Source organism: Caretta caretta, chromosome 16, assembly GCF_965140235.1.
Source record: "Caretta caretta isolate rCarCar2 chromosome 16, rCarCar1.hap1, whole genome shotgun sequence".
Lineage (NCBI taxonomy): Eukaryota > Metazoa > Chordata > Testudines > Cheloniidae > Caretta > Caretta caretta.
This window is the reverse complement of record NC_134221.1, coordinates 1,055,364-1,081,341: the sequence shown is the minus strand read 5'-3', so window position 1 is coordinate 1,081,341 and position 25,978 is coordinate 1,055,364. Positions and strand designations below refer to the sequence as shown.

At 44.8% G+C, this 25,978-nt stretch overlaps 1 protein-coding gene across 5 annotated transcripts in view; it reads right to left on the bottom strand.

Annotated features, from left to right (window-relative positions):
- Positions 1–25,978, bottom strand: part of PNPLA7 (patatin like domain 7, lysophospholipase) — a 437,365-nt gene that overhangs the window by 157,568 nt on the left and 253,819 nt on the right. For all 5 annotated transcript variants that reach the window (XR_012665266.1, XM_048823395.2, XM_048823397.2 and 2 more), the window contains one exon: positions 14,240–14,389. Coding sequence is in view for 4 of the 5 variants with exons in the window: in XM_048823395.2 (XP_048679352.2) it covers positions 14,240–14,389 (150 nt within the window). In the remaining variant the exon portion in view is untranslated. The remainder of the gene's footprint in view (positions 1–14,239; positions 14,390–25,978) is intronic.

Here is a 25,978-nt window from a genome sequence, read left to right as displayed (position 1 = left end):
GTCTGAGGTCAGCAGCAACCACTCCAAGAGAAAAGTACATAGACGGTTAGAAAAGGGTAGGTCGGGTGGATCCCTGGCACAAACTAGTAAGTCATCCCCGGGCGTCCCATCAAAACGGATGCTTACTCGCCTGCTTGCCCTTGAAGGGCCCAGGCTGGGGCCCTGGCTGAGATTGTTTGTAAGGGGGCTTGTATCTGGAGTGGGTGGCCTGACTGCGTGGCCTGCTGCGATTTGAATTTAGTCCAGGCTGGGGAAGGGACATAGAGACCAAGAGTCTTTAATGTTGTGTGGAAGTCCTTGAGACCATGTAACTTCATGTCTGTTTGTTCTGCAAACAGGGCCTTGCCATTGAATGGGAGGTCCTGCAAGGAGCTCTGTGCCTCGCTGGACAACCCAGATACAAGGAGTCACGACGCCCTTCTCATAGACACCGCAGAGGCCATAGTTCTTGCAGCCGTATCCATGGCATCGGAGGCTGCCTGAAGGGTTGCTCTAGTGGCAGTTGTGCCCTCCTCTACCACAGCCTTAAACTCCTTCCTATCACGCTCCTGGAGGGAGTCCGCAAACTTTGGCATTGAGCCCCACAAATTAAAGTCATATCTGCCCAGTAGGGCTTGGTGGTTCACCACCCTCAGTTGGAAGCTTGAGGAAGAATAAATGTTTCTACCGAACAAGTCTAGTCTCCTTGAGTCCTTATTCTTAGGGGTAGGAGCAGGTTGGCCCTGATGCTCCTTATGGTTGACTGCCTCGACCACTAGGGAGTTGGGGGCGGGGTGGGTATATAGATATTTGTTCCCCTTGGCAGGCACTAAATACTTTTGTTCTGCCCTCTTAGAGATGGGGGCAAAGAAGCCGGGGTTTGCCACAGGGCATTTGAGATCTTTGCCACCCCTTTGCAGAGAGGGAGAGCCACCCTGGCCAGCGCTGTAGCCGAGAGGACATCAAAGAGAGGGTCCAAGGGATCCTCCACCTCCTCAGCTTGTAGGTTGAGGCTTGAGGCCACCCTTTTCAAAAGTTCTTGGTGGGCTTTCATGTCCTCCTGAGGGACAGGAGGAGGAGGTGCTGTGATCGCCTCACTGAGTGAAAATGGGGGTGTGGTACTCTGTGTCCCCACCGGTGCCGCAGATCCCAACACTTGGTCCCCTTCTGAGCGCGGAACTGGGGATGAGTGCTCCACTGACCCCTTCCTGTGGGGCTGAGAGAGAAAGGCCGACAGACTTTCCGAGGCTTTGGCCACTGAGCAAGCCACCACCGGGAGCTGCATTGGGGCCAATGTCGGGGCCCAGGGAGCTGGTCAGGGAGCTTGGTGCCGCTGCCCCTGCTGTGGCACCGTCGGAGCAGGCTTCCCCACCTGACTCACCGACTGCTGACTCCGAAGGGAGACCAGGCTGGCATACGATCAACCGCTATCCCAGGAGCGGGACGAGCGATGGCGTCGCGAGCGGTGCTGAGATTGAGACTATGATCCTGGCGTGGAGGAGAGGGAGTACTATCTGTAACGGCTGCTCAGCGAACGGCTCCTATGGGCAGATCTGTGATGGTGGGGTGCTGGCGATCAATGCCGGGGCTGGAGGGAGCGGTGCCGTGTCAGGGACCTCGACCAGGATTAAGAGTGTGAGCAGCGTCGACGTCAGTACCATGAGGGGCTACAATAACTTCTCAGAGTCAGCGACCTCCAGTGCCTTCTGTCCCGGTCGAGCACGCTCTGATCCTGAGGTCCGTGCTCCCTCGAGACAGAGCGGTGGCTGGATCCCCTACTGCTCAGCACCCAGCCAGACTACTTGGTGGGGGTTGACGGGGACCAGCGTGGACAACAGTGTCGGGAACCTTCCCTCGACCGTGAGCGGTACCGTCCAGGCGGCGACTGTGGCAGTCCGAGTGACAGCTTGCCTCTGGACTGAGGCGCTGCTGGTGTCGGTGAAACCGGTACCGGGAGAGTAATTATGTCTTGAACCGCTTGCAGGGCCTCCAGCGTGGAGAGCACCCGTATGTGGCCACTGGCGTCAGGGGAGGTCGGCTCGGAGTGGGCTGGGCTACTCTGCTCGACTTGAGTTGGAGGCCGCGAGGTTGATGGGGATTGAGAGCTGCCCAACGTGGGTCTAGTCTCACCCTCAGCCTTGCCCCGGTGTCTTGACGGAGAAGACCTCTTCTTCATCTTTTTAGAATGTCTTGTGGACGGGGAGTGGTGCCGGCTGGTGCTCGGTGCTAACTCGGAGCAATGCAGCGGTGTCGGGGTCAGGGCCTACTCCATCAATATGGCTCTGAGCCATATGTCCCACTCCTTCTTGGTCCGAGGCTTAAAAGATGTACAAATTTTGCAGCAGTCCCTGAGGTGGGTTTCCCCCAGACAGCGTAAACAGTCAGTGTGCGGATCACTTACAGGCACAGGCCATTTACAAATGTTGCACGACTTAAAGCCTGAGGCATGGGGCATGCCCCAACCCGGGCGCACTTATCTATTCTAACTATACTATTTTTTTAAACTACAGGTAATAACTAACTATGAACTAAACAAAGTCCAAACAGTGAAAGCTACAGCAGAGAGCTGGAGCACAGTAGTTCCAAAGCACCTTCACTGGTGGCAAGAAGGAACTGAGGGTGGGGGGAGTGCGCAGTGCCCCTTATACCGCACCATAGCAGCGCCACTCCAGGGTTCGCTCCCCTACAGGTACTGATAGGGGAATAACTTCCAGACCGGTACACGTGGCGAGGTCGCACACCTATTATGGAATGCACATGAGCAATTGCTCTAAGAAATCATACTTCACCAATCTATTCTTTGAGGGTATCAACAAGCGTGAGGACAACGGTGATCCGGTGGATATAGTGCACTTGGACTTTCAGAAAGCCTTTGACAAGGACACACAGCTAAGACTCTAAGCATAGGAAGCAGTCATGGGATAAGAGGAAGGTCCTCTCATGAATCACTAACTAGTTAAAAGATACGAAACAAAGGGTAGGAATAAGTGGTCAGTTTTCACAATAGAAAGAGGTAAACAGCTGGGTCCACTAAGGACCTGTCCTGGGATCTGTGCTGTTCAACATATTCATAAATGATCTGGAAATTGGGATAAACAGTGAGGTGGCAAAGTTGCCCAGTCTCAAAAACAGATATGTTAGAATTGGAAAAGATACAGAGAAAGGCAGCAAAAATGATTGGGGAATGGAACAGCTTCCGTACGAGGAGAGATTAAAAAGACTGGGACTGTTCATCTTGGAAAAGAGACGACTGAGGGGGGAGACGATGGAGGTCTATAAAATCATGAACGGTCTGGAGAAAGTGAATAAGAAAGTGTTATTTACCCCTTCACATAACACAATAAGCATGGACCACCCAATTAAATTAATATGGATTTTAATTAAAGCATGTCTAAAACCAACTCATGGTTCAGAAACAGTAAGTCCTCTCACTGGGGACTAAAATAATCCCCTTAATTAGCTTTATCAACCTCTGTCACAACACTATACACTGAACAAAGTGGCTTTTATTTTATACAAACATGTTGGATAGTATACTCTCTCTCTTTAAATACCACCAGCCACAAAGATAGCATACACTGTCAATCTCTCTTCCTATGACTAACTGACCATGGAATTTTCATTTGTTCTCCTTTAATGCATTTTCTCCACTAATGAAACTGAAATATATTATAATTAAAAAATAAAGGTTTTAAAACAAATATGCAATAAGATTAATTTTAGGACTCTCATGATTTTGCTACTTGAGAAACTATCACTTATCCAGCGACAAGCCTTTTCACCAAGGAAAATGACATTTAGATTGAAAATTTGAGGTGGAAGAGGGGAAACAGGCAGAACTATTCAATGCAAGCGGATTTCAGAGTAGCAGCCGTGTTAGTCTGTATTCGCAAAAAGAAAAGGAGTACTTGTGGCACCTTAGAGACTAACCAATTTATTTGAGCATAAGCTTTCATGAGCTACAGCTCACTTCATCGGATGCATTCAGTGGAAAATACAGAGAGGAGATTTATATACACACAGAACATGAAAAAAATGGGTGTTATCATACACACTGTAAGGAGAGTGATCACTTAAGATGAGCTATTACCAGCAGGAGAGTGGGGGGGCGGAGGGGGCGGGAAAAGAAAACCTTTTGTAGTGATAATCAAGGTGGACTAATTCCAGCAGTTAACAAGAACATCTGAGGAACAGTGTGTGTGTGTGGGGGGGGGGGGGAATAAACATGGGGAAATAGTTTTACTTTGTGTAATGACCCTTCCACTCCCAGTCTCTATTCAAGCCTCAGTTAATTGTATCCAGTTTGCAAATTACTTCCAATTCAGCAGTCTCTTGTTGGAGTCTGTTTTTGAAGTCTTTTTGTTGTAATATTGCGACTTTTATGTCAGAAATTGAGTGACCAAAGAGATTGAAGTGTTCTCCGACTGGTTTTTGAATGTTATAATTCTTGACATCTGATTTGTGTCCATTTATTCTTTTACATAGAGACTGTCCAGTCTGACCAATGTACATGGCAGAGGGGCATTGCCGGCACATGATGGCATATCTCACATTGGTAGATGAGCTGGTGAACGAGCCTCTGATAGTGTGGCTGATGTGATTAGGCCCTATGATGGTGTCCCCTGAATAGATATGTGGACACAGTTGGCAACGGGCTTTGTTGCAAGGATAGGTTCCTGGGTTAGTGGTTCTGTTGTGTGGTGTGTGGTTCCTGGTGAGTATTTGCTTCAGGTTGGGGAGCTGTCTGTAGGCAAGGACTGGCCTGTCTCCCAAGATTTGTGAGAGTGATGGGTCATCCTTAGGATAGGTTGTAGATCCTTGATGATGCGTTGGAGAGATTTTAGTTGGAGGCTGAAGGTGACAGCTAGTGGCGTTCTGTTATTATCTTTGTTGAGCCTGTCCTGTAGTAGGTGACTTCTGGCTCTGTCAATTTGTTTCTTCACTTCAGCAGGTGGGTATTGTAGTTGTAAGAATGCTTGATAGAGATCTTGGAGGTGTTTGTCTCTGTCTGAGGGGTTGGAGCAAATGCAGTTGTATTGTAGAGTTTGGCTGTAGACAATGGATTGTGTGGTGTGGTCTGGGTGAAAGCTGGAGGCATGTAGGTAGGAATAGCGGTCAGTAGGGTTCCGGTATAGGGTGGTGTTTATGTGACCATCGCTTATTAACACCGTAGTGTCCAGGAAGTGGATCTCTTGTGTGGACTGGTCCAGGCTGAGGTTGATGTTGGGACGGAAATTGTTGAAATCGTGGTGGAATTCCTCAAGGGCTTCTTTTCCATGGGTCCAGATGATGAAGATGTCATCAGTGTAGCGCAAGTAGAGTAGGGGCATTAGGGGATGAGAGCTGAGGAAGCGTTGTTCTAAGTCAGCCATAAAAATAAGCTTATTATGTTAATCATGACCATCCTAGTCTGTTACCTTGTGCTCCCTTCATTTAAATTCTCTGGGACAGAGACTGTCTTTTTGTTGTATGTATATACAGCAACTAGTACAATGATTATAATAATCCCTTATTAGGGCTCTAGGCACTACTACAATATAAGTATTAAATAAATAATTATTATAGAACTAAAGCAGTTTTATAAGTGATCTGCAGAATGTGATCAGTTAAAAACATTAGGACTACTCTGCACTGTCCCGCCTGACACCGCTCTGACAGAATGCCTCCATCTCAGGCAAAGAGAATGGGAAGTTCTGCTCCGCTTCATTCATAGTTGCATAGAACCCTGGGGCTGGCACCCAGTGACTTAATCAATGCATCATTCATAATGCGACACCTAGAGTACTTTGTTCCTCTGTAAAAGTAGTGAAACCACTGAGGTGGTTTCCAAGTTATAATTTGCAATCAGCTATTCTATTAAAAAGAGATTTTTTTTTTCTGACCAGACAAGTGATACTGATGAACAGCATCAAATCTGTACAAAGGAACCATATGTCACAGATACCAAATGAGCCTGTTCTCACCTGTGTGGGGATTTCCCTACCCTTTCAATGTAATGCTATGTAAGCATTCACTTTCAGCAGCCTAATTCGACAGCCCAACAGTTACTTAACTTCTTTCAGAATTTGCTTACATCTCCAATCTGCTCCCATTTTAACAACAGAGCTTCAGGCTATTGGGAGTAGCTGCTGTTTACTTAATCAAAACTAGGAAGGTAAGAGAGAGAATAAGAAAAAGCAGTTTAGACAAATTGCAATGGTAATTATTCCAAAGAATTTCAAGCATGCTGGAATGAATCAGCACAATTATTGTAAAAATAGAAAAGTATAATTTAAAAAGGACGCTGTCAAGTTATCAATCTTACCTAAAAAAAATCCTTTTGTGTTCTGTGTTCTTAATAAATTTTTTTCTATTTATGCAGGATGTTTCTTTGGCCTTTTTTGGCTTGGGAAATAATTCTTTGCATTCCTAACGTGCCCTTCATCAGAGGCTTTCCACCAGGTACACAGGAAAGGAAAACTGGCCCGCAGCTGGCTGAGTTCTACTACTGTTTCATGAGAAGTCAGAAAGTTTCTGCTTACTCCCTTAGAGGTAAATCCTTTTATGTAAAGTTAACCGAGCAAATTGTTCCTGCTAATGAGCACTCCCTAACTGGCTCACATGAATCTTTTCTTTCTGGCGTTCTAACTTCATTTCTGCTTCACATTTAAGTTTCATAATAAATATTGTGACAAAGTTCCTCCTCTGCCTTGGTGGGTCCTGCGCTTATTGGCAGATTTGCTCACCTCAGAGATTCACGGCAGCCCTCAGTTTGGCCACTTTTGCTAGTGGCTTAAACCTGCCGTTCACTCAGCTAACCTCATCACTGGCCAGCATGGGAAAAAGAAAGGAGAACAATCCCCACAGTCTCTGCTGGTCCACCTAGTGGGTCGGGGAACAGGCCAGGGCCTCTGGTGGGACCCACAGTCCAGGTCAACTCCTCCTATATCCAATCAGGAGTTGGGGGGAACCCAGGCCCACCCTCTACTCCGGGTTCCAGCCCAGGGCCCTGTGGATCACAGGTTCACAGAGTTTTGTGTAACACCTGTGTGACAGCTACAACTCCCTGGGCTACTTCCCCATGGCCTCATCCCAACACCTTCTGTATGCTCATCAGGACCTTCCTCCTGATGCCAGATCGCGTTTGTACTCCTCAGTCCTCCAGTAGCACGCCCTCTCACTCTCAGCTCCTTGCATGCTCCGCACTGACTGAAGTGAGGTCCTTTTTAAACCAGGTGCCCTGATTAGCCTGCCTGTCTTAATTGATTCTAGCAGCTTCTTAATTGGCTCCAGGTGTCCTAATTAGCCTGTCTGCCTTAACTGGTTCCAGCAAGTTCCTGATTGTTCTGGAACTGCCCCTGTTACCTTACCCAGGGAAAAGGGACCTGTTTAACCTGGGACTAATATATCTGCCTTCTATCACTCTCCTGTAGCCATCTGGCCTGACCCTGTCACAATATTTATACTTTGAAATTCACATCCCTAGTAAATGGAAAGTTTTCTGGTTGAGACTTTCAGAATGTGTGTGTGTGTGTATGTATGTATGTATAAAATACTTTTTTCATACCAAGTGCCACTATTTTAAGGTCACATCTTTAGGGATCTATCAGGCCTAGAAACAAGTGCTAGTCACCCCTTTGGAAAGCTGGGAACGTACCCTTTCTCATGGGATAAAAGAAGGGCAGGTGTGGAGTTCAGAGGTGCATGATAAATGCAATATTTTCATCACCACCACACTCAGGGAGAGGATGGCTCTAGCCCCAGTTTGCCACTAACTCCCTGCGTGACCTTGGCCAAGTCGTTGCCCCTATCTTTGCTAGGGTTCCCCCATAGCTAAGGAGAGTATCAAAGCAGATAGTTATTGTTGGGCTGAATCCCCACATTTTCTTAAATAAACCAGTGAAGTTAAATTTAGATAAAATGGGAGGATTTACTATAAACTCAATTTTTTTAAAATGGGGGAGAGGAGAGATGCAAATCACTCTGAATTACTAATTTTGTAACTGGAGTGCACTATCAATAACCTGAGATGCCACAAAGCATAGTTTCTGCTCTGTGCCCACTAAGGAATAGACAAATGATTTACAATTACATTTTATAAAAGAGGAAAAAATGCTTCCAGAGAATTTGAGATGATACTTCTCTCCTGTTTATAATCCTAATTCAAATGGATGGATTAAAATCCCTTCAAAAATAGAATGTGTGAGAGAGGTGAATTATATATTGTACACTTGTGGTTTTTTTTATATATACAGAATAACATGGGCAGAAGATTAACCATAGATTCAGAGTATTTCAGGGTTGAATAAACAATAACAAGACCTGATGAATGAATAATTTCAATTTCAGTATGCTAAAAATCTGGTCTATTGGCTGTGTTCTGGATTATGCGGTGTCTGTGTTTATGGCACTTTACCCTCCCACTGTGGCCGTCTGCTCCATTCTTCAGCTGATGAGGTTGGTCTCGTACAGTATTGTCTGCTCACAAGAAGCAAGTGAAAAGGACACTAGGGAAGTCAGATGGTAACAAAGGAAAACTTGCCCCCCTTTGTTACGGTAGCGTCTCAACGTGAGCAGCCATTTTGTTTCAAAAATAGGCAGTGTAGCCTTTTTTTTTTTTTTAAACATACTAAAGTTATCTGCCGGGCACTTAGGATCCAGCTGTAGTTTTCTGCAGTAAATCATAATGATATCATATTATGGAGAGGTCAATAGCAGTTTAGGTTGCAATCTAGCTTCCATTCTGTCTTATCTCCATTCTCTCCCTAACTTTTCCCAGGACAGGGATTGTCCTGAAAAGATTATGATTAATGGGGAGGACAACAATTCCTGCCTTATGATTCCCAACAGGAGAGGACGAACACTTCAAATTACAAGAGTTTTTAAAAAAAGAAAAGGAGGACTTGTGGCACCTTAGAGACTAATCAATTTATTTGAGCATAAGCTTTTGTGAGCTACAGCTAAGTGATTCACAGTTACTATTTTTAACCAAGTATCCCAGGATTCTTCAGCCACTTCTCACACAGGAGTAAACCCTTTACAATGTTAACAAATTCACGCATGCTCACACATCTGCACACTGGACTGCACAAAATGTTATGCCTGAAGAGGTGAAAAAGCCTAATGAACTGCCCAGTTTAACACGTCCCCACTTATCGTTTCTTGCACACAGAAGTTGGAGATTCTAAGCTGGTCGATTACTAGGACATTTACCTTTTCAAGCATAAAAGTGTCTGCAGTTCCATAAGGTGGGGGCTTCCCTGCAAAGCGTGTCCTGGACTCCTTGGCAGATCCCCTGTGGAGCTCTCAAGCTCCTTCTCCTCACCTCTGCAGCAGAAGGGCATCCCAGGAACTCCACACAAAATGAAAGTCTCTGCTGCTTCTCTGCAATTGAGCTCAGAACCCTCCCCTTTCCTGGCTCTGTTCTGGAGCCCAGCAGATGGGCAGTGGGACTCCACCCCACAGCAGAGCTTCAGGTGCACAAAGCCTTCCAAGTACGAACAGCAGCTCCAGCCCCACACCGCCTTCAGTGTCTTTTCTGTGTTAAAGAGCCAAGAGCCCTTCTCCTTTGTCCATCTTAGGACATGTATTTATATGTATTTACAAGAAGGGTAGCTCTGGAGATCCGTACATGAAATGAAGTACAAAGCACAGAATGAACTATGCATCCTGCCTCTGAAACTGCAGTTACCAGCATAGCATCATAAAAATTCTAGAATTTAGTGGGAACTGGAGTGTTAGCACTCCCAGCACAGGTCATATCTTCTGGACCAGCGAACAAGTTTTAAATGAACAAAGTCTACTGTATTAACTCACAGCAGCATTCAGAAAGGTATTTTCTATCAGTTAACATAATCATTTATGTCCATCACTGAATGTACATAAATTATTTCACATCATGCCAGTTAAGGACCTCCAGCTCCATTTTGAGATTTCACTAAGATTCAGAGCTAACTATGCTGGCTATTTCATAGAATTACTTCAGAAATCCAGTATAGTTGTAGCCATATTGGTCCCAAGATATAGAATCATAGAATCATAGAATATCAGGGTTGGAAGGGACCTCAGGAGGTCATCTAGTCCAACCCCCTGCTCGAAGCAGGACCAATTCCCAGTTAAATCATCCCAGCCAGGGCTTTGTCAAGCCTGACCTTAAAAGCTTCTAAGAAAGGAGTTTCCACCACCTCCCTAGGTAACCCATTCCAGTGTTTCACCACCCTCATAGTGAAAAAGTTTTTCCTAATATCCAATCTAAACCTCCCCCACTGCAACTTGAGACCATTACTCCTTGTTCTGTCATCTGCTACCATGTCTAGTTGGCAGCCAGTATCAAGTAGAGTGCCCCAAGGGTCGGTCCTGGGGCTGGTTTTGTTCAATATCTTCATTAATGATCTGGAGGATGGCGTGGATTGCACCCTCAGCAAATTTGCAGATGACACTAAACTGGGAGAAGAGGTAGATACGCTGGAGGGTAGGGATAGGATACAGAGGGACCTAGACAAATTAGAGGATTCGGCCAAAAGAAATCTGATGAGGTTCAAGAAGGACAAGTGCAGAGTCCTGCACTTAGGATGGAAGAGTCCAATGCACCGCTACAGAGTAGGGAGCGAATGGCTTGGCAGCAGTTCTGCAGAAAAGGACCTACGGGTTACAGTGGACGAGAAGCTGGATATGAGTCAGCAGTGTGCCCTTGTTGCCAAGAAGGCCAATGGCATTTTGGGATGTATAAATAGGGGCATAGCGAGCAGATCGAGGGACTTGATCGTTCCCCTCTATTCGACATTGGTGAGGCCTCATCTGGAGTACTGTGTCCAGTTTTGGGCCCCACACTACAAGAAGGATGTGGAAAAATTGGAGAGAGTCCAGCGAAGGGCAACAAAAATGATTAGGGATCTAAAACACATGACTTATGAGGAGAGGCTGAGGGAGCTGGGATTGTTTAGTCTGCAAAAGAGAAGAATGAGGGGGGATTTGATAGCTGCTTTCAACTACCTGAAAGGGGGTTCCAAAGAGGATGGCTCTAGACTGTTCTCAATGGTAGCAGATGACAGAACAAGGAGTAATGGTCTCAAGTTGCAGTGGGGGAGGTTTAGATTGGGTATTAGGAAAAACTTTTTCACTATGAGGGTGGTGAAACACTGGAATGCGTTACCTAGGGAGGTGGTAGAATCTCCTTCCTTAGAGGTTTTTAAGGTCAGGCTTGACAAAGCCCTGGCTGGGATGATTTAACTGGGAATTGGTCCTGCTTCGAGCAGGGGGTTGGACTAGATGACCTTCTGGGGTCCCTTCCAACCCTGATATTCTATGATTCTATGATTCTCCAGTCGTCCGGGACTTCCCCCGATCACCATGAGTTTTCAAAGATAATGGCCAATGGCTCTGCAATCACAGCCGCCAACTCCTTTAGCACTCTCGGATGCAACGCATCCGGCCCCATGGACTGGTGCTCATCCAGCTTTTCTAAATAGTCCCTAACCATTTCTTTCTCCACAGAGGGCTGGTCACCTCCTCCCCATGCTGTGCTGCCCAGTGCAGGAGTCTGGGAGCTGACCTTGTTCATGAAGACAGAGGCAAAAAAAGCATTGAGTACATTAGCTTTTTCCACATCCTCTGTCACTAGGTTGCCTCCCTCATTCAGTAAGGGGCCCACACTTTCCTTGACTTTCTTCTTGTTGCTAACATACCTGAAGAAACCCTTCTTGTTACTCTTAACATCTCTTGCTAGCTGCAACTCCAGGTGTGATTTGGCCTTCCTGATTTCACTCCTGCATGCCCGAGCAATATGTTTATACTCATCCCTGGTCGTTTGTCCAATCTTCCACTTCTTGTAAGCTTCTTTTTTGTATTTAAGATCAGCAAGGATTTCACTGTTAAGCCAAGCTGGTCGCCTGCCATATTTACTATTCTTTCTACACATCGGGATGGTTTGTCCCTGTAACCTCAATAGGATTCTTCACAATACAGCCAGGTCTCCTGGACTCCTTTCCCCCTCATGTTATTCTCCCAGGAGATCTTGCCCATCAATTCCCTGAGGGAGTCAAAGTCTGCTTTTCTGAAGTCCAGGGTCCGTATGGCTTATTACAACAATCTGTAAACCACTACCTCCCCCTTTTGTCTTATGACTTCAGAGGTGTTTGTAAATGGGCCAATCTACCTTGAATGGTTCCTTACAATATGTGCTAACTACTTATGCTAAACAATCTGTTCCATCTTGGATTTTGCTGAGATGCTGGGAGTACCTTTCCCAAACCTGAAGAAGAGCTCTGTGGGCTCGTCTACACTAGAGGCACTTCATCAGTGCAGCTGCATTGCTGTAGCGCGTCCAGTGAAGATGTTCTATGCCGATGGGAGAGAACTCTTCCATCAGAATAATAAATCCACCTCCACAACAGTGGTAGATATGCAGCAGGAGAAGCTCTCCTGCTGATATAACACTGCCCGCAATGGCACTTAGGTCGGTGTAACGAACGTTGCTCACGGGTGGCTTATTCAGACCCCTGAGCGATGCAAGTTTTACCAAAGTAGGATAGATCTGGCCGGTGTGGCTCGAAAGCTTGTCTCTCTCACCAACAGAAGTTGGTCCAATAAAATATATTACTTCACCCACCTTGTGTTTCAGAAATCCAGACACTGTCATGACCAGCTAGTACTTTGGATTCAAAAACACCTGAAGTGTGAAACGGGATAGCTGGTCTTGATGAACCATTTGCTGTTCAACTAAATTGGATTTGTTTTTTAAGGGAGACAGACAGGTAACCATGTCATTCCATTTGGTAATTATGTAGAGTGGTGTATTATCTCATGACAGGATTATTATTACTGAAGACACAAAACAGGATGTTTTCCCTGAAGTTTCAAGTTCTCCATACCTAAGTCCTCTCTGTGTATATGCATCGTGATGACCACTTCTTACACTAAATAAATTAGATCAAAGGGACACTGTTGAAGGTATTATGTCTAAAGAACTAACTACAATAGGGGTCCTTCTCTCTAAGACATGGCCTGCAGGGTTCTTTCTGGGTATCTGTTTCAAACTGAACATTCATGCCACAAGGGAACATAAAACTAGAATTTTTTCCAGTGTTTCTTATAAAATGCCAGTAAAATAGGTGCACACATGCCCTCTCGCTCACAGAGCATGTCTGATACCCACTGATATCCTCCAATGATGCCAACAGGCATTGTGTCAGACCCCTAGTGCATGGTAGTTGTGGTTAATGCACCATGTAGATGAGTGTACACGTGTACCTTCTTGTTTACGGGAATCTCACAAGCAACAGGTTGATATGTGTTTTTCCTGAAAGAAAAACTGGTGTCGATGGAAGAGATCTGAAAATAAGTCTTAAAATGTTACAGGGCAACAACTCCATAGGCATGACAGTAATGTCCCTTGAGCAGCAAAGCACTCGTCTTTCACATAAGTTGCTCTATCTCCACTGTCTATCCCCTTCTCTTTCCTTTGAATAAAATGACATGGGGTCAGCAGCTCTAACATGTACAATCATGGGCCCAGTAAAAAGAAGGACGGAGTAAGCAGGGAATGGCACATAACCCTTATGTTTTCCGCACATTACATTTTACTCTGTGGAAATAACCTGTAGATCGGCATGAGTTGCAGGAAAGCTACCAGTAACTCCCAAAACACTCAACAGCTGGTTGGTAACTGCAGTGCCAGTTGGCTCCAATGGGGAGACATGCGACCAACATGCCCATTTTTCCTCGTTAAATTTCTCCAGACAAATGAAAACGAACCCATCCAGCACTGAGAAGGCACAAGCCCACCATACACAGGACTAGGAACCAGGGTGAAGAAAACAAATGAGGCTCAAGGGCACTTCCACAACTTTTGAGAACTCTAAACAAGAATTTGGTGTTACATATTCACATCACTGTGCATTTCAAAGGACAATCTTGTATGGAACAGCAGCTCCTGGAACACACCCATGACTACAGTAACTAATGCATATTACTGGCTGAGTTCTGATGCCTCTCAGGAATCACAGGGCTTGCGCTGTACCATGGAGTTACTCCAATTACATTAAAAGCAGGAGAGAAAGGGTTAATTAAAAGAAGCAATAATTAGTTTTTTAAATCCTGGGAAAAGACTTTCATGACAACAGATATGATTTTGTTTTTCCGAATAAAATGCCTCATTCTGTGCCCCTGTTGTAAAATTTCCCTTCCAAGCCAAGCAGCAGCCTGTCATACACAGTGACAGACAGCCTGCCTGATGCTTTGCTAGAACGTTACGATTTGCAGTAACATACAGACAAGCTCTTACCAATAGCACTGACAGCGTGTTTGAGCTCCAAAGTAAAGGCGGTAAGTGGTACCTCTTCAGACACTGGCATGATTGCTACGGTGGAGAGGTTGCTGGCAGCGTTTCCAGCATCCCACTTGCTGCCAGTGGTATGCAATCCAAGAGGATGACCTGCCAAAAAAAGTATGTAATTAGCCAACCAGAAAGCTGCATTCCCTTTTGGTACCAGGTCTCCTTTTCAATTGTCAGACTATAGGGAAATAATTATTGAATTGTTTAATCTGTGAGATGCACAATATCCTCTATTTATGCCAAGGGAAAGATTACAGACTATTCCATTCTAGACAGGGTGCATGCAGACTCTTATTTTCAATTGCTGAAGGGGCAGGCTTTGGGTAAAATTCAGGCAATGTCAGAATTCAGATTCTGAGACTACGTGAAGTAGGATGCATTTTCACCTAATCCAGGCTCCCCTGAAAGACAAAAGATGCTTCTCACCCTATCAGAGCTCAGCCCTGGCATAATGAATTTAGACGGCAGGCATCCTCTTGGCCTGGGAAAGAACTCATTTAGTTAACAAAAAGTAACAACCTATTTCCATGGGTCAAAGGATTCTAGGAATCAACACACACTTTGTATAGTCTTCCGAATCAGGGAAATAAGCAAATATCCAGGAGGTCATTTCAGATATGGTCCATATTAGGGTTTGAAATCTCCACTGTCCTTTCTTTTTGCATTTGTGGTGGGGAATTGCAGACCACTGAGGGAATGTGATAAGGAAGGGACCATTTCCACAATAGGAAAGTGCTCTCATACTTTTCACACTAATAACTGCAGGTTCCTATTAAGCAGCTTTCTTGATTTCTGCATTGTGAGTGAACAAGCACATCTTACCAGAACCCTGCAGTACCTTATTTTCTGGTATTAAACGTGAAGATTCCTATTTTACACAGGTTGGCGTTAGACTCGCTGGGTCCCAGGACAGGACAGGACAATGGAAGCAATATGAAGGACAAAAGACAAGATGTCCAAAAAATAATATAGAACTAAGGAGTGGGACCCCATCCTGCCTTCCTTACCTGCTTGCACATTGGATTTCTGCAATGTTTTGGTTTTATGAATATTGTGACAGTCATATTACTACTACTGCGACAAAAAAATTAAAAATTCTGCACCTGATATTTTAAAATTCTGCAAAATTCTGCATATTTTATTTGTCAAAATAACACCATATAATCACACTGGTTTCAATTATTTTGGTAATTTATTTCAAAATACCTGTCAGCAAATATGTCTGTAACAATACAGACACACACACAAATTCCCCCAGGAGCAGAGAGTTAAAGGAACTCCTACGACAACCCAGTATCTGTTTCTCTGCTCCCTCCCCCAACCTCCAGAGCCCAGCCGTAGGGCGCCCCCCCAACCCAGATACCCACACCACCACCAAGATTCCAGCTGCGGCGCGCCCCCACAGGCCAGACACCTGCACTCCTACCCTCCAGAGCCCAGGTATCCAGAGGGAGCAACAGCCTGATGCTGGATCCTGGGGTTGCATGGAGTTTTCTGCGTGCCACTTCCTTACTTCAGGGTGTGCTGAGAACTGCAGTGGTGCAGAATTCCCCCAGGAGCATACTACTATGATTACTGCTACTACTGTCATTCATAATAATCATAATAATACAGTATAAAAAGCACTTTTATGCAAGAAAATAACCAAATCAGAACACATTGACAAACTCATCTAAATCACTTAGAAGTGGACCCTCCTTGCCTTTGAGGAGGCAAATTCTTCAATTATTTTAGAGATGTCCAACTTGCAACAAATTTCGTGTTCAACTGAAGTCTCAGACAGACCATTCAGACAATCTTGTGAATAGTTCTTCAGTAACTTTAAACGCAAGAAGCTTCTCTCTCCTGAGGCCATGGTTATGGGTACAGACAAAAGGAGACACAATGCAATGCTTAGGTTTGGGTACAGATCCAACAACTTTTTAGCGTAGAGGTTGTTTAACATCTCCAGAGGCAAATGAGACACCCCAGCTGACAAAGCATTTACAGCTGGGAATCTCTGGAGATTCAAGTCATCAGCATCAATGTCACCCATTTCTTGAGCCAAATGCTTGCAACTTTGCGGACTGAAGGTGATGGCTAGTGGTGTCCCTACAGTGGGGCTCTGAAGGAGTTTGTTTACGTGACTGATTTGAAACAAAACATCATGCCATACAACAATGAAGATTATGAAGTGCCCTGAAGAGATCTCTCACGGAAGGCTTCTCGTCTCTGAGGCTGTCATACGATCTCTTTTCTGAACTGCATGATCAACGAGTGCTTCAAGAGCACACTGCACTTCAGTTAGGTGATATCGAAGCACCTTAAAATGGTCAATATGAGACTCCCAGTGAGCGTCTGACAGCTGTTTGACTGTAAGCTGGGTAATGTGCTTTTAAGTATGGACCAGTGCTGAGTAGAAGAACTGAAAACAAGAAAAACACACTAACACCCCCAAAAATGTCACATACAGCACAGATATTTAGCAGCATCCAAGATGACCAAATTCATACTGTAACTGCCATAGGGCACGGACAACGCTTTTTTGTTAATGTTCTATATTATTTTTTGGACATCTTGTCTTTTGTCCTTCATATTGCTTCCATTGTCATAGCTTTGTCCTCTGCAGTCATAAACACTAATTTTCAAGTTCTCAAGGTGGATGAAAAAAGTGTCATATAGCATCTCTCCAGCAGTGGCCTCAACAGCAAGGAATCCAGTAAAATGTTCTGTAGCTGAAGCCCCAACAGATAGTTCACAATTAACAATGTGGAGTGTAACTGACAGTTTCTCAGGGTGGCTGCTGTCAGCAGTTCTGTCCATTATCACACCAAACATTCTGTATGATTAACTCTTTCAGCAATGACATGAAGGATGTACTTTCCCATTCTAGCAATCAATTCATTTTTAATATCTTTGCTGAGGTAATGACTGGCAATTTCTCTTTTCTCAATTCACTGGTGTTCATTCATTACAGGGTCAAATTTTGCCAACAGTTCATAGAATCATAGAATATCAGGGTTGGAAGGGACCTCAGGAGGTCATCTAGTCCAACCCCCTGCTCAAAGCAGGACCCATCCCCAATTAAATCATCCCAGCCAGGGCTTTCTCAAGCCTGACCTTAAAAACTTCTAAGGAAGGAGATTCTACCACCTCCCTAGGTAACGCATTCCAGTGTTTCACCACCCTCCTAGTGAAAAAGCTTTTCCTAATATCCAACCGAAACCTCCCCCGCTGCAACTTGAGACCATTACTCCTTGTCCTGTCCTCTTCTACCACTGAGAATAGTCTAGAACCATCCTCTCCGGAACCACCTCTCAGGTAGTTGAAAGCAGCTATCAAATCCCCCCTCATTCTTCTCTTCTGCGGACTAAACAATCCCAGTTCCCTCAGCCTCTCCTCATAAGTCATGTGTTCCAGTCCCCTAATCATTTTTGTTGCCCTCCGCTGGACTCTCTCCAATTTATCCACATCTTTCTTGTAGTGTGGAGCCCAAAACTGGACACAGTACTCCAGATGAGGCCTCACCAATGTCGAAGAGAAGGGAACGATCACGTCCCTCGATATGCTCGCTATGCCCCTACTTATACATCCCAAAATGCCATTGGCCTTCTTGGCAACAAGGGCACACTGCTCACTCATATCCAACTTCTCGTCCACTGTCACCCTAGGTCATTTTCCGCAGAACTGCTGCCTAGCCATTTGGTCCCTGGTCTGTAGCTGTGCATTGGGTTCTTCCGTCCTAAGTGCAGAACCCTGCACTTATCCTTATTGAACCTCATCAGATTTCTTTTGGCCCAATCCTCCAATTTGTCTAGGTCCCTCTGTATCCTATCCCTGCCCTCCAGCGTATCTACCACTCCTCCCAGTTTAGTATCATCTGCAAATTTGCTGAGAGTGCAATCCACACCATCCTCCAGATCATTTATGAAGATATTGAACAAAACCGGCCCCAGGACCGACCCCTGGACCACTCCACTTGTTCAAGCTGACCAAGGAAATTTCCATTTCTTGGATCATGTTGTTCTTCTGTAGTTCCACGAAAATACAGATTCCACTCTGCTGAACAACTATGCAAATGACTTTCATTACAACAGTTCCTCAATAATTCCTTTCCATTGCAATTAACTCCATATTGACACTGTCAACAGTTTTATCGCAACTGATCCTGCTTTCAGATTCTGCCATGCCTCCATACTGCATAAATGTACTGATGAGCATTCATGCTCTTTGAGACAAGAATGAATGTGCTTCCACGCATTGAAGCCGTCCTTCAAAAAGGAATGATTGCATTTTCCAAAAAGAGTACAACAAAAACAAAATACTTTATCTGCAGACATTTAAAACAGAAGCCAGGATCAGAGAATCATGTCACCATTTTTAAGGTTAATCTAATAGTTCTCCTTTGTAAAGCATCCAACAATGTCAGAATGACCTCAGTGGACTCACCTCACAGATCAGTGTCCTCAGGTTTGGCCTGAACGTTATCCCCAGTTTCAGCTTGCTCCTCAAAATTCAAAGGTGACTTCTCAGTGGATAGAGTGACAGAGCTACAGCTCACTTCATCGGATGCATACCGTGGAAACTGCAGTAGACTTTATATATACACAGAGAATATGAAACAATACCTCCTCCCACCCCACTGTCCTGCTGGTAATAGCTTATCTAAAGTGATCATCAGGTTGAGCCATTTCCAGCACAAATCCAGGTTTTCTCACCCTCCACCCCCCCACACAAATTCACTCTCCTGCTGGTGATAGCCCATCCAAAGTGACAACTCTTTACAGTGCTAATAAACAATGGTCACATAAACACCACCCTATACCGGAAACCTACTGACCGCTATTCCTACCTACATGCCTCCAGCTTTCACCCTGACCACACCACACGATCCATCGTCTACAGCCAAGCTCTGCGATACAACCGCATTTGCTCCAACCCCTCAGACAGAGACAAACACCTACAAGATCTCTGTCAAGCTTTCTTACAACTACAATACCCACCTGCAGAAGTAAAGAAACAGATTGATAGAGCCAGAAGAGTTCCCAGAAGTTACCTACTACAGGACAGGCCTAACAAAGAAAATAACAGAACGCCACTAGCCGTCACCTTCAGCCCCCAACTAAAACCCCTCCAATGCATTATTAAGGATCTACAACCTATCCTAAAGGATGACCCAACACTCTCACAAGTCTTGGGAGACAGGCCAGTCCTTGCCTACAGACAGCCCCGCAACCTGAAGCAAATACTCACCAACAACCACATACCACACAACAGAACCACTAACCCAGGAACTTATCCTTGCAACAAAGCCCGTTGCCAATTGTGCCCACATATCTATTCAGGGGACACCATCACAGGGCCTAATAACATCAGCCACACTATCAGAGGCTCGTTCATCTGCACATCCACCAATGTGATATATGCCATCATGTGCCAGCAATGCCCCTCTGCCATGTACATTGGTCAAACTGGACAGTCTCTACGTAAAAGAATAAATGGACACAAATCAGATGTCAAGAATTATAACATTCATAAACCAGTCGGAGAACACTTCAATCTCTCTGGTCACGCAATCACAGACATGAAGGTCGCTATCTTAAAACAAAAAAACTTCAAATCCAGACTCCAGCGAGAAAATCCTGAATTGGAATTCATTTGCAAATTGGATACTATTAATTTAGGCTTAAATAGAGACTGGGAGTGGCTAAGTCATTATGCAAGGTAGCCTATTTCCTCTTGTTTTTTCCTACCACCCCCCCCCCCCAGATGTTCTGGTTTAACTTGGATTTAAACTTGGAGAGTGGTCAGTTTGGATGAGCTATTACCAGCAGGAGAGTGAGTTTGTGTGTGTATGGGGGTGGGGGGGATGTGAGAAAACCTGGATTTGTGCAGGAAATGGCCCAACTTGATTATCATGCACATTGTGTAAAGAATTGTCACTTTGGATGGGCTATCACCAGCAGGAGAGTGAATTTGTGTGGGGGGGTGGAGGGTGAGAAAACCTGGATTTGTGCTGGAAATGGCCCAACCTGATGATCACTTTAGATAAGCTATTACCAGCAGGACAGTGGGGTGGGAGGAGGTATTGTTTCATATTCTCTGTGTATATATAAAGTCTGCTGCAGTTTCCACGGTATGCATCCGATGAAGTGAGCTGTAGCTCACGAAAGCTCATGCTCAAATAAATTGGTTAGTCTCTAAGGTGCCACAAGTACTCCTTTTCTTTTTACTCTAAGAATGTAGGTGTATTCTTATCACTTGGCTAGTTATAGAGGTATAAAAGAAAGAATCAAAATCACTGTCTGCCAGTGTAAGGTCCTTCTCTTACTATGACAGTCTGAGGCCCTGTGCTTAGGCTAAGGCCTCTGGCTAAGCAACAGAGGCAGCCATAAGCTGGGAAGCGACCAGTCACCTCCTCACATCCCAAACTAGTCACATGGAAATAAGGTGTTATTGGGCTGTTAGGAATACAATCCTGTCCTGATAATGCCTATCGCCTCCAGAGAAAGGGAAGTGCCTAGAAGATGTAAAAGGAAACTTATTTTGATAGCATCCTGTCTGGCAAGAACTCACTTATCGATAGCTGGGATGTGAAATCCTCACTTCTGTATTGTTTTGTCATTATAGCTCCCACTTTGCTATTGTTTGTCTGTATAATCTCTGTCTGGTTCTGTGATTGTTTCTGTCTGCTGTATAATTAATTTTGTTGGGTGTAAACTAATTAAGGTGGTGGGATATAATTGGTTGAATAATCATGTTACAATATGTTAAGATTGATTAGTTAAACTTCAGTAAAATGATTGGTTAAGGTATAGCTAAGCAGAACTCAAGTTTTACTATATAGTCTGCAGTCAATCAGGAAGTGAGTGGGTGTGTGTGGGGGAAATGTGAACAGGGGTGGGGAAATTGGAATCATGTTTGACTAAGGGCAGGAATGGGAACAGGGACACAGGTGTAAGGCTCTGTGTTGTCAGAGCTGGGAAGGGGGATACTAAGGAAGGAAACTGGAATCATGCTTGCTGGACGTTCACCCCAATAAACATCAAATTGTTTGCACCTTTGGACTTCGGGTATTGTTCCTCTCTGTTCATGCAAGAAGGACCAGGGAAGTAAGTGGGTGAAGGAATAAGCCCCCTAACATCTAAAATCACTAATATACAGCCATCTGGATTACCTGTAAGCAGAGGATAAGCAAATAATATGTTTTCATATGTCTAACTGCAAACATATACATCTAGGAACAAAGAATGTAGGTTATACACACAGAATGGGGGGGTTCTATCCTGAGAAGCAGTGACTCTGAACAAGATTTAGAGTTTGTGATGAATAATCAGCTGAACATGAATTCCCAGTGTGACACTGTGGCCAAAAGGGAGAATACTATCTTTGTATGCATTAAGAGGGGAATCTAAAAAAAAAAAAAGCTAATGTACTCAATGCTTTTTTTGCCTCTGTTTTCACTAACAAGGTCACTAATATACAGCCATCTGGATTACCTGTAAGCAGAGGATAAGCAAATAATATGTTTTCATATGTCTAACTGCAAACATATACATCTAGGAACAAAGAATGTAGGTTATACACACAGAATGGGGGGGTTCTATCCTGAGAAGCAGTGACTCTGAACAAGATTTAGAGTTTGTGATGAATAATCAGCTGAACATGAATTCCCAGTGTGACACTGTGGCCAAAAGGGAGAATACTATCTTTGTATGCATTAAGAGGGGAATCTAAAAAAAAAAAAGCTAATGTACTCAATGCTTTTTTTGCCTCTGTTTTCACTAACAAGGTCAGCTCCCAGACTGCTACGCTGGGCATCACAAAATGGGGAAGAGATGGCCAGCACTCTGTGGAGATAGAGGTGGTTAGGGACTTTTTAGAAAAGCTGGACGTGCACAAGTCCATGGGGCCGGATGAGTTGCATCCGAGAGTGCTGAAGGAACTGGCGGCTGTGATTGCAGAGCCATTGGCCATTATCTTTGAAAACTCGTGGCGAACCGGGGAAGTCCCGGATGACTGGAAAAAGGCTAATGTAGTGCCAATCTTTAAAAAAGGGAAGAAGGAGGATCCTGGGAACTACAGGCCAGTCAGCCTCACTTCAGTCCCTGGAAAAATCATGGAGCAGGTCCTCAAAGAATCAATCCTGAAGCACTTGCATGAGAGGAAAGTGATCAGGAACAGCCAGCATGGATTCACCAAGGGAAGGTCATGCCTGACTAATCTAATCGCCTTCTATGATGAGATTACTGGTTCTGTGGATGAAGGGAAAGCAGTGCATGTATTGTTTCTTGACTTTAGCAAAGCTTTTGACACGGTCTCCCACAGTATTCTTGTCAGCAAGTTAAGGAAGTATGGACTGGATGAATGCACTACAAGGTGGGTAGAAAGCTGGCTAGATTGTCGGGCTCAACGGGTAGTGATCAATGGCTCCATGTCTAGTTGGCAGCCGGTATCAAGTGGAGTGCCCCAAGGGTCGGTCCTGGGGCCGGTTTTGTTCAATATCTTCATAAATGATCTGGAGGATGGTGTGGATTGCACTCGCAGCAAATTTGCGGATGATACTAAACTGGGAGGAGTGGTAGATACGCTGGAGGGGAGGGATAGGATACAGAAGGACCTAGACAAATTGGAGGATTGGGCCAAAAGAAATCTGATGAGGTTCAATAAGGATAAGTGCAGGGTCCTGCACTTAGGACGGAAGAACCCAATGCACAGCTACAGACTAGGGACCGAATGGCTAGGCAGCAGTTCTGCGGAAAAGGACCTAGGGGTGACAGTGGACGAGAAGCTGGATATGAGTCAGCAGTGTGCCCTTGTTGCCAAGAAGGCCAATGGCATTTTGGGATGTATAAGTAGGGGCATAGCGAGCAGATCGAGGGACGTGATCGTTCCCCTCTATTCGACATTGGTGAGGCCTCATCTGGAGTACTGTGTCCAGTTTTGGGCCCCACACTTCAAGAAGGATGTGGATAAATTGGAGAGAGTCCAGCGAAGGGCAACAAAAATGATTAGGGGTCTGGAACATATGAGTTATGAGGAGAGGCTGAGGGAGCTGGGATTGTTTAGCCTGCAGAAGAGAAGAATGAGGGGGGATTTGATAGCTGTTTTCAACTACCTGAAAGGGGGTTCCAAAGAGGATGGCTCTAGACTGTTCTCAATGGTAGCAGATGACAGAACGAGGAGTAATGGTCTCAAGTTACAGTGGGGGAGGTTTAGATTGGATATTAGGAAAAACTTTTTCACTATGAGGGTGGTGAAACACTGGAATGCGTTACCTAGGGAGGTGGTAGAATCTCCTTCCTTAGAGGTTTTTAAGGTCAGGCTTGACAAAGCCCTGGCTGGGATGATTTAACTGGGAATTGGTCCTGCTTTGAGCAGGGGGTTGGACTAGATGACCTTCTGGGGTCCCTTCCAACCCTTATATTCTATGATTCTATGATCTTGAGGAGCAGAGAGGCTATTTTTCCTCTGTATTTGGCACTGGTGCAACCACTGCTGGAATCCTGTGTCCAGTTCCGATTTCCACAATTCGAGAAGGATATTGGTAAACTGGAGAGGATTCAGAGAAGACCCATGAGAATAATAAAAGAATTTAGAAAACTTGCCTTATGTTGTGATAGACTCAAGAAGCTCAATCTATTTGGATTAAAAAAGAGAAGGCTAAGGGGGTGACTTGATCACACTCTGTAAGTATCTCCATGGGGAACAAATATTTCACAATGGGCATTCAATCTAGCAGACAAAGGTATAACATGATCCAACGGCTAGAAGCTGATGCTAGACAAATTCAGAATGGAAATAAGGTGTTAAATTTTCAGCAGTGAGAGTAATTAGCTATTGGAACAATTTACCAAGGATCATGGTGGATTCTCCATTGCCAACCATTTTTAAATCAAGACTGGATGTTTTTCTAAACAATCTGCTCTAGAAATTATTTCAGATAAGTTTGTGCCCTGTGTTATACAGGAGGTCAGACCAGATTATCACAATAGTCCCTTCTGGCCTTGGAATGAGTTTACCCTGCCACTGTGATGGGTTCAGTCACAGAAACTCCCTCGGGACCGTCGCTAGATGTGCTGGGATACCACTGAGAACAAACTCCCCTGCCAGAGAAGGCTTCCCTCCACTCCCGGCTTGCTGAGTAAGACATTCTAGTCAACTACAGCACAGATCAAGAGGTTGGGCCACACCCCCCTGCAGTTCACTGAAACTGAGATCCACTCAGCTCAGGGGCTTCTTAGTTAACAGAGACTTTCCCAGTACTCAGGCTTTCTGGGAGCCTAAACCACAAATATGAAATAAATCCATTTTACTCTGTATAAAGCTCTGTATAATACAGGGTAAACTCATCAATTGTCCATCCTCTGTGACACTGATAGCGAGATATGCACAGCTGTTTGCTCCCCCAGGTATTAATTACTTACTCTGGGTTAATTAATAAGCAAAACTGATGTTATTAAATATAAAAAGTAGGATTTAAGTGGTTCCAAGTAATGACAGAACAAAGTAAGTTACCAAGCAAAATAAAACACAACACGCAAGTCTAAGCCTAATACATTAAGAAACTGATTACAGATGAGGAGTACTAGTGGCACCTTAGAGACTAACCAATTTATCTGAGGATAAGCTTTTGTGAGCTACAGCTCACTTCATCGGATGCATTCAGTGGAAAATACAGTGAGAAGATTTATATACACACACAACATGAAAAAATGGGTGTTATCATACACACTGTAAGGAGAGTGATCACTTAAGATGAGCTATTACCAGCAGGAGAGTGGGGGGGGGGGGGAACCTTTTGTAGTGATAATCAAGGTGGGCCATTTCCAGCACTTAACAGGAACCTCTGAGGAACAGTGGGAGGTGGGGATGGGGAAATAAACATGGGGAAATAGTTTTACTTTGTGTAATGACCCATCCACTCCCAGTCTCTATTCAAGCTTAAGTTAATTGTATCCAGTTTGCAAATTAATTCCAATTCAGCAGCCTCTCGTTGGAGTCCGTTTTTGAAGTCATTTTGTAGTCATATTGTGATCTTTAGGTCTGTAATCGAGTGACCAGAGAGACTGAAGTGTTCTCTGACTGGTTTATGAATGTTATAATTCTTGACATCTGATTTGTGTCCATTTATTCTTTTACGTAGAGACTGTCCAGTTTGGCCAATGTACGTGGCAGAGAAGCATTGCTGGCACATGATGGCATATATTACATTGGTAGATGTGCAGGTGAACCAGCCCCTGATAGTGTGGCTGATGTGATTAGGCCCTATGATGGTGTCCCCTGAATAGATGTGGACACAGTTGGCAACGGGCTTTGTTGCAAGGATAGGTTCCTGGGTTAGTGGTTCTGTTGTGTGGTTGCTGGTGAGTATTTGCTTCAGGTTGGGGGGGCTGTCTGTAAGCAAGGACTGGCCTGTCTCCCAAGGTCTGTGAGAGTGATGGGTCGTCCTTCAGGATAGGCTGCAGATCCTTGATGATGCGTTGGAGAGGTTTTAGTTGGGGGCTGAAGGTGATGGCTAGTGGCGTCCTGTTTTCTCTGTTGGGCCTGTCCTGTAGTAGGTGACTTCTGGGTACTCTTCTGGCTCTGTCAATTTGTTTCTTCACTTCGGCAGGTGGGTATTGTAGTTGTAAGAATGCTTGATAGAGATCTTGTAGGTGTTTGTCGCTGTCTGAGGGGTTGGAGCAAATGCGGTTGTATCGTAGAGCT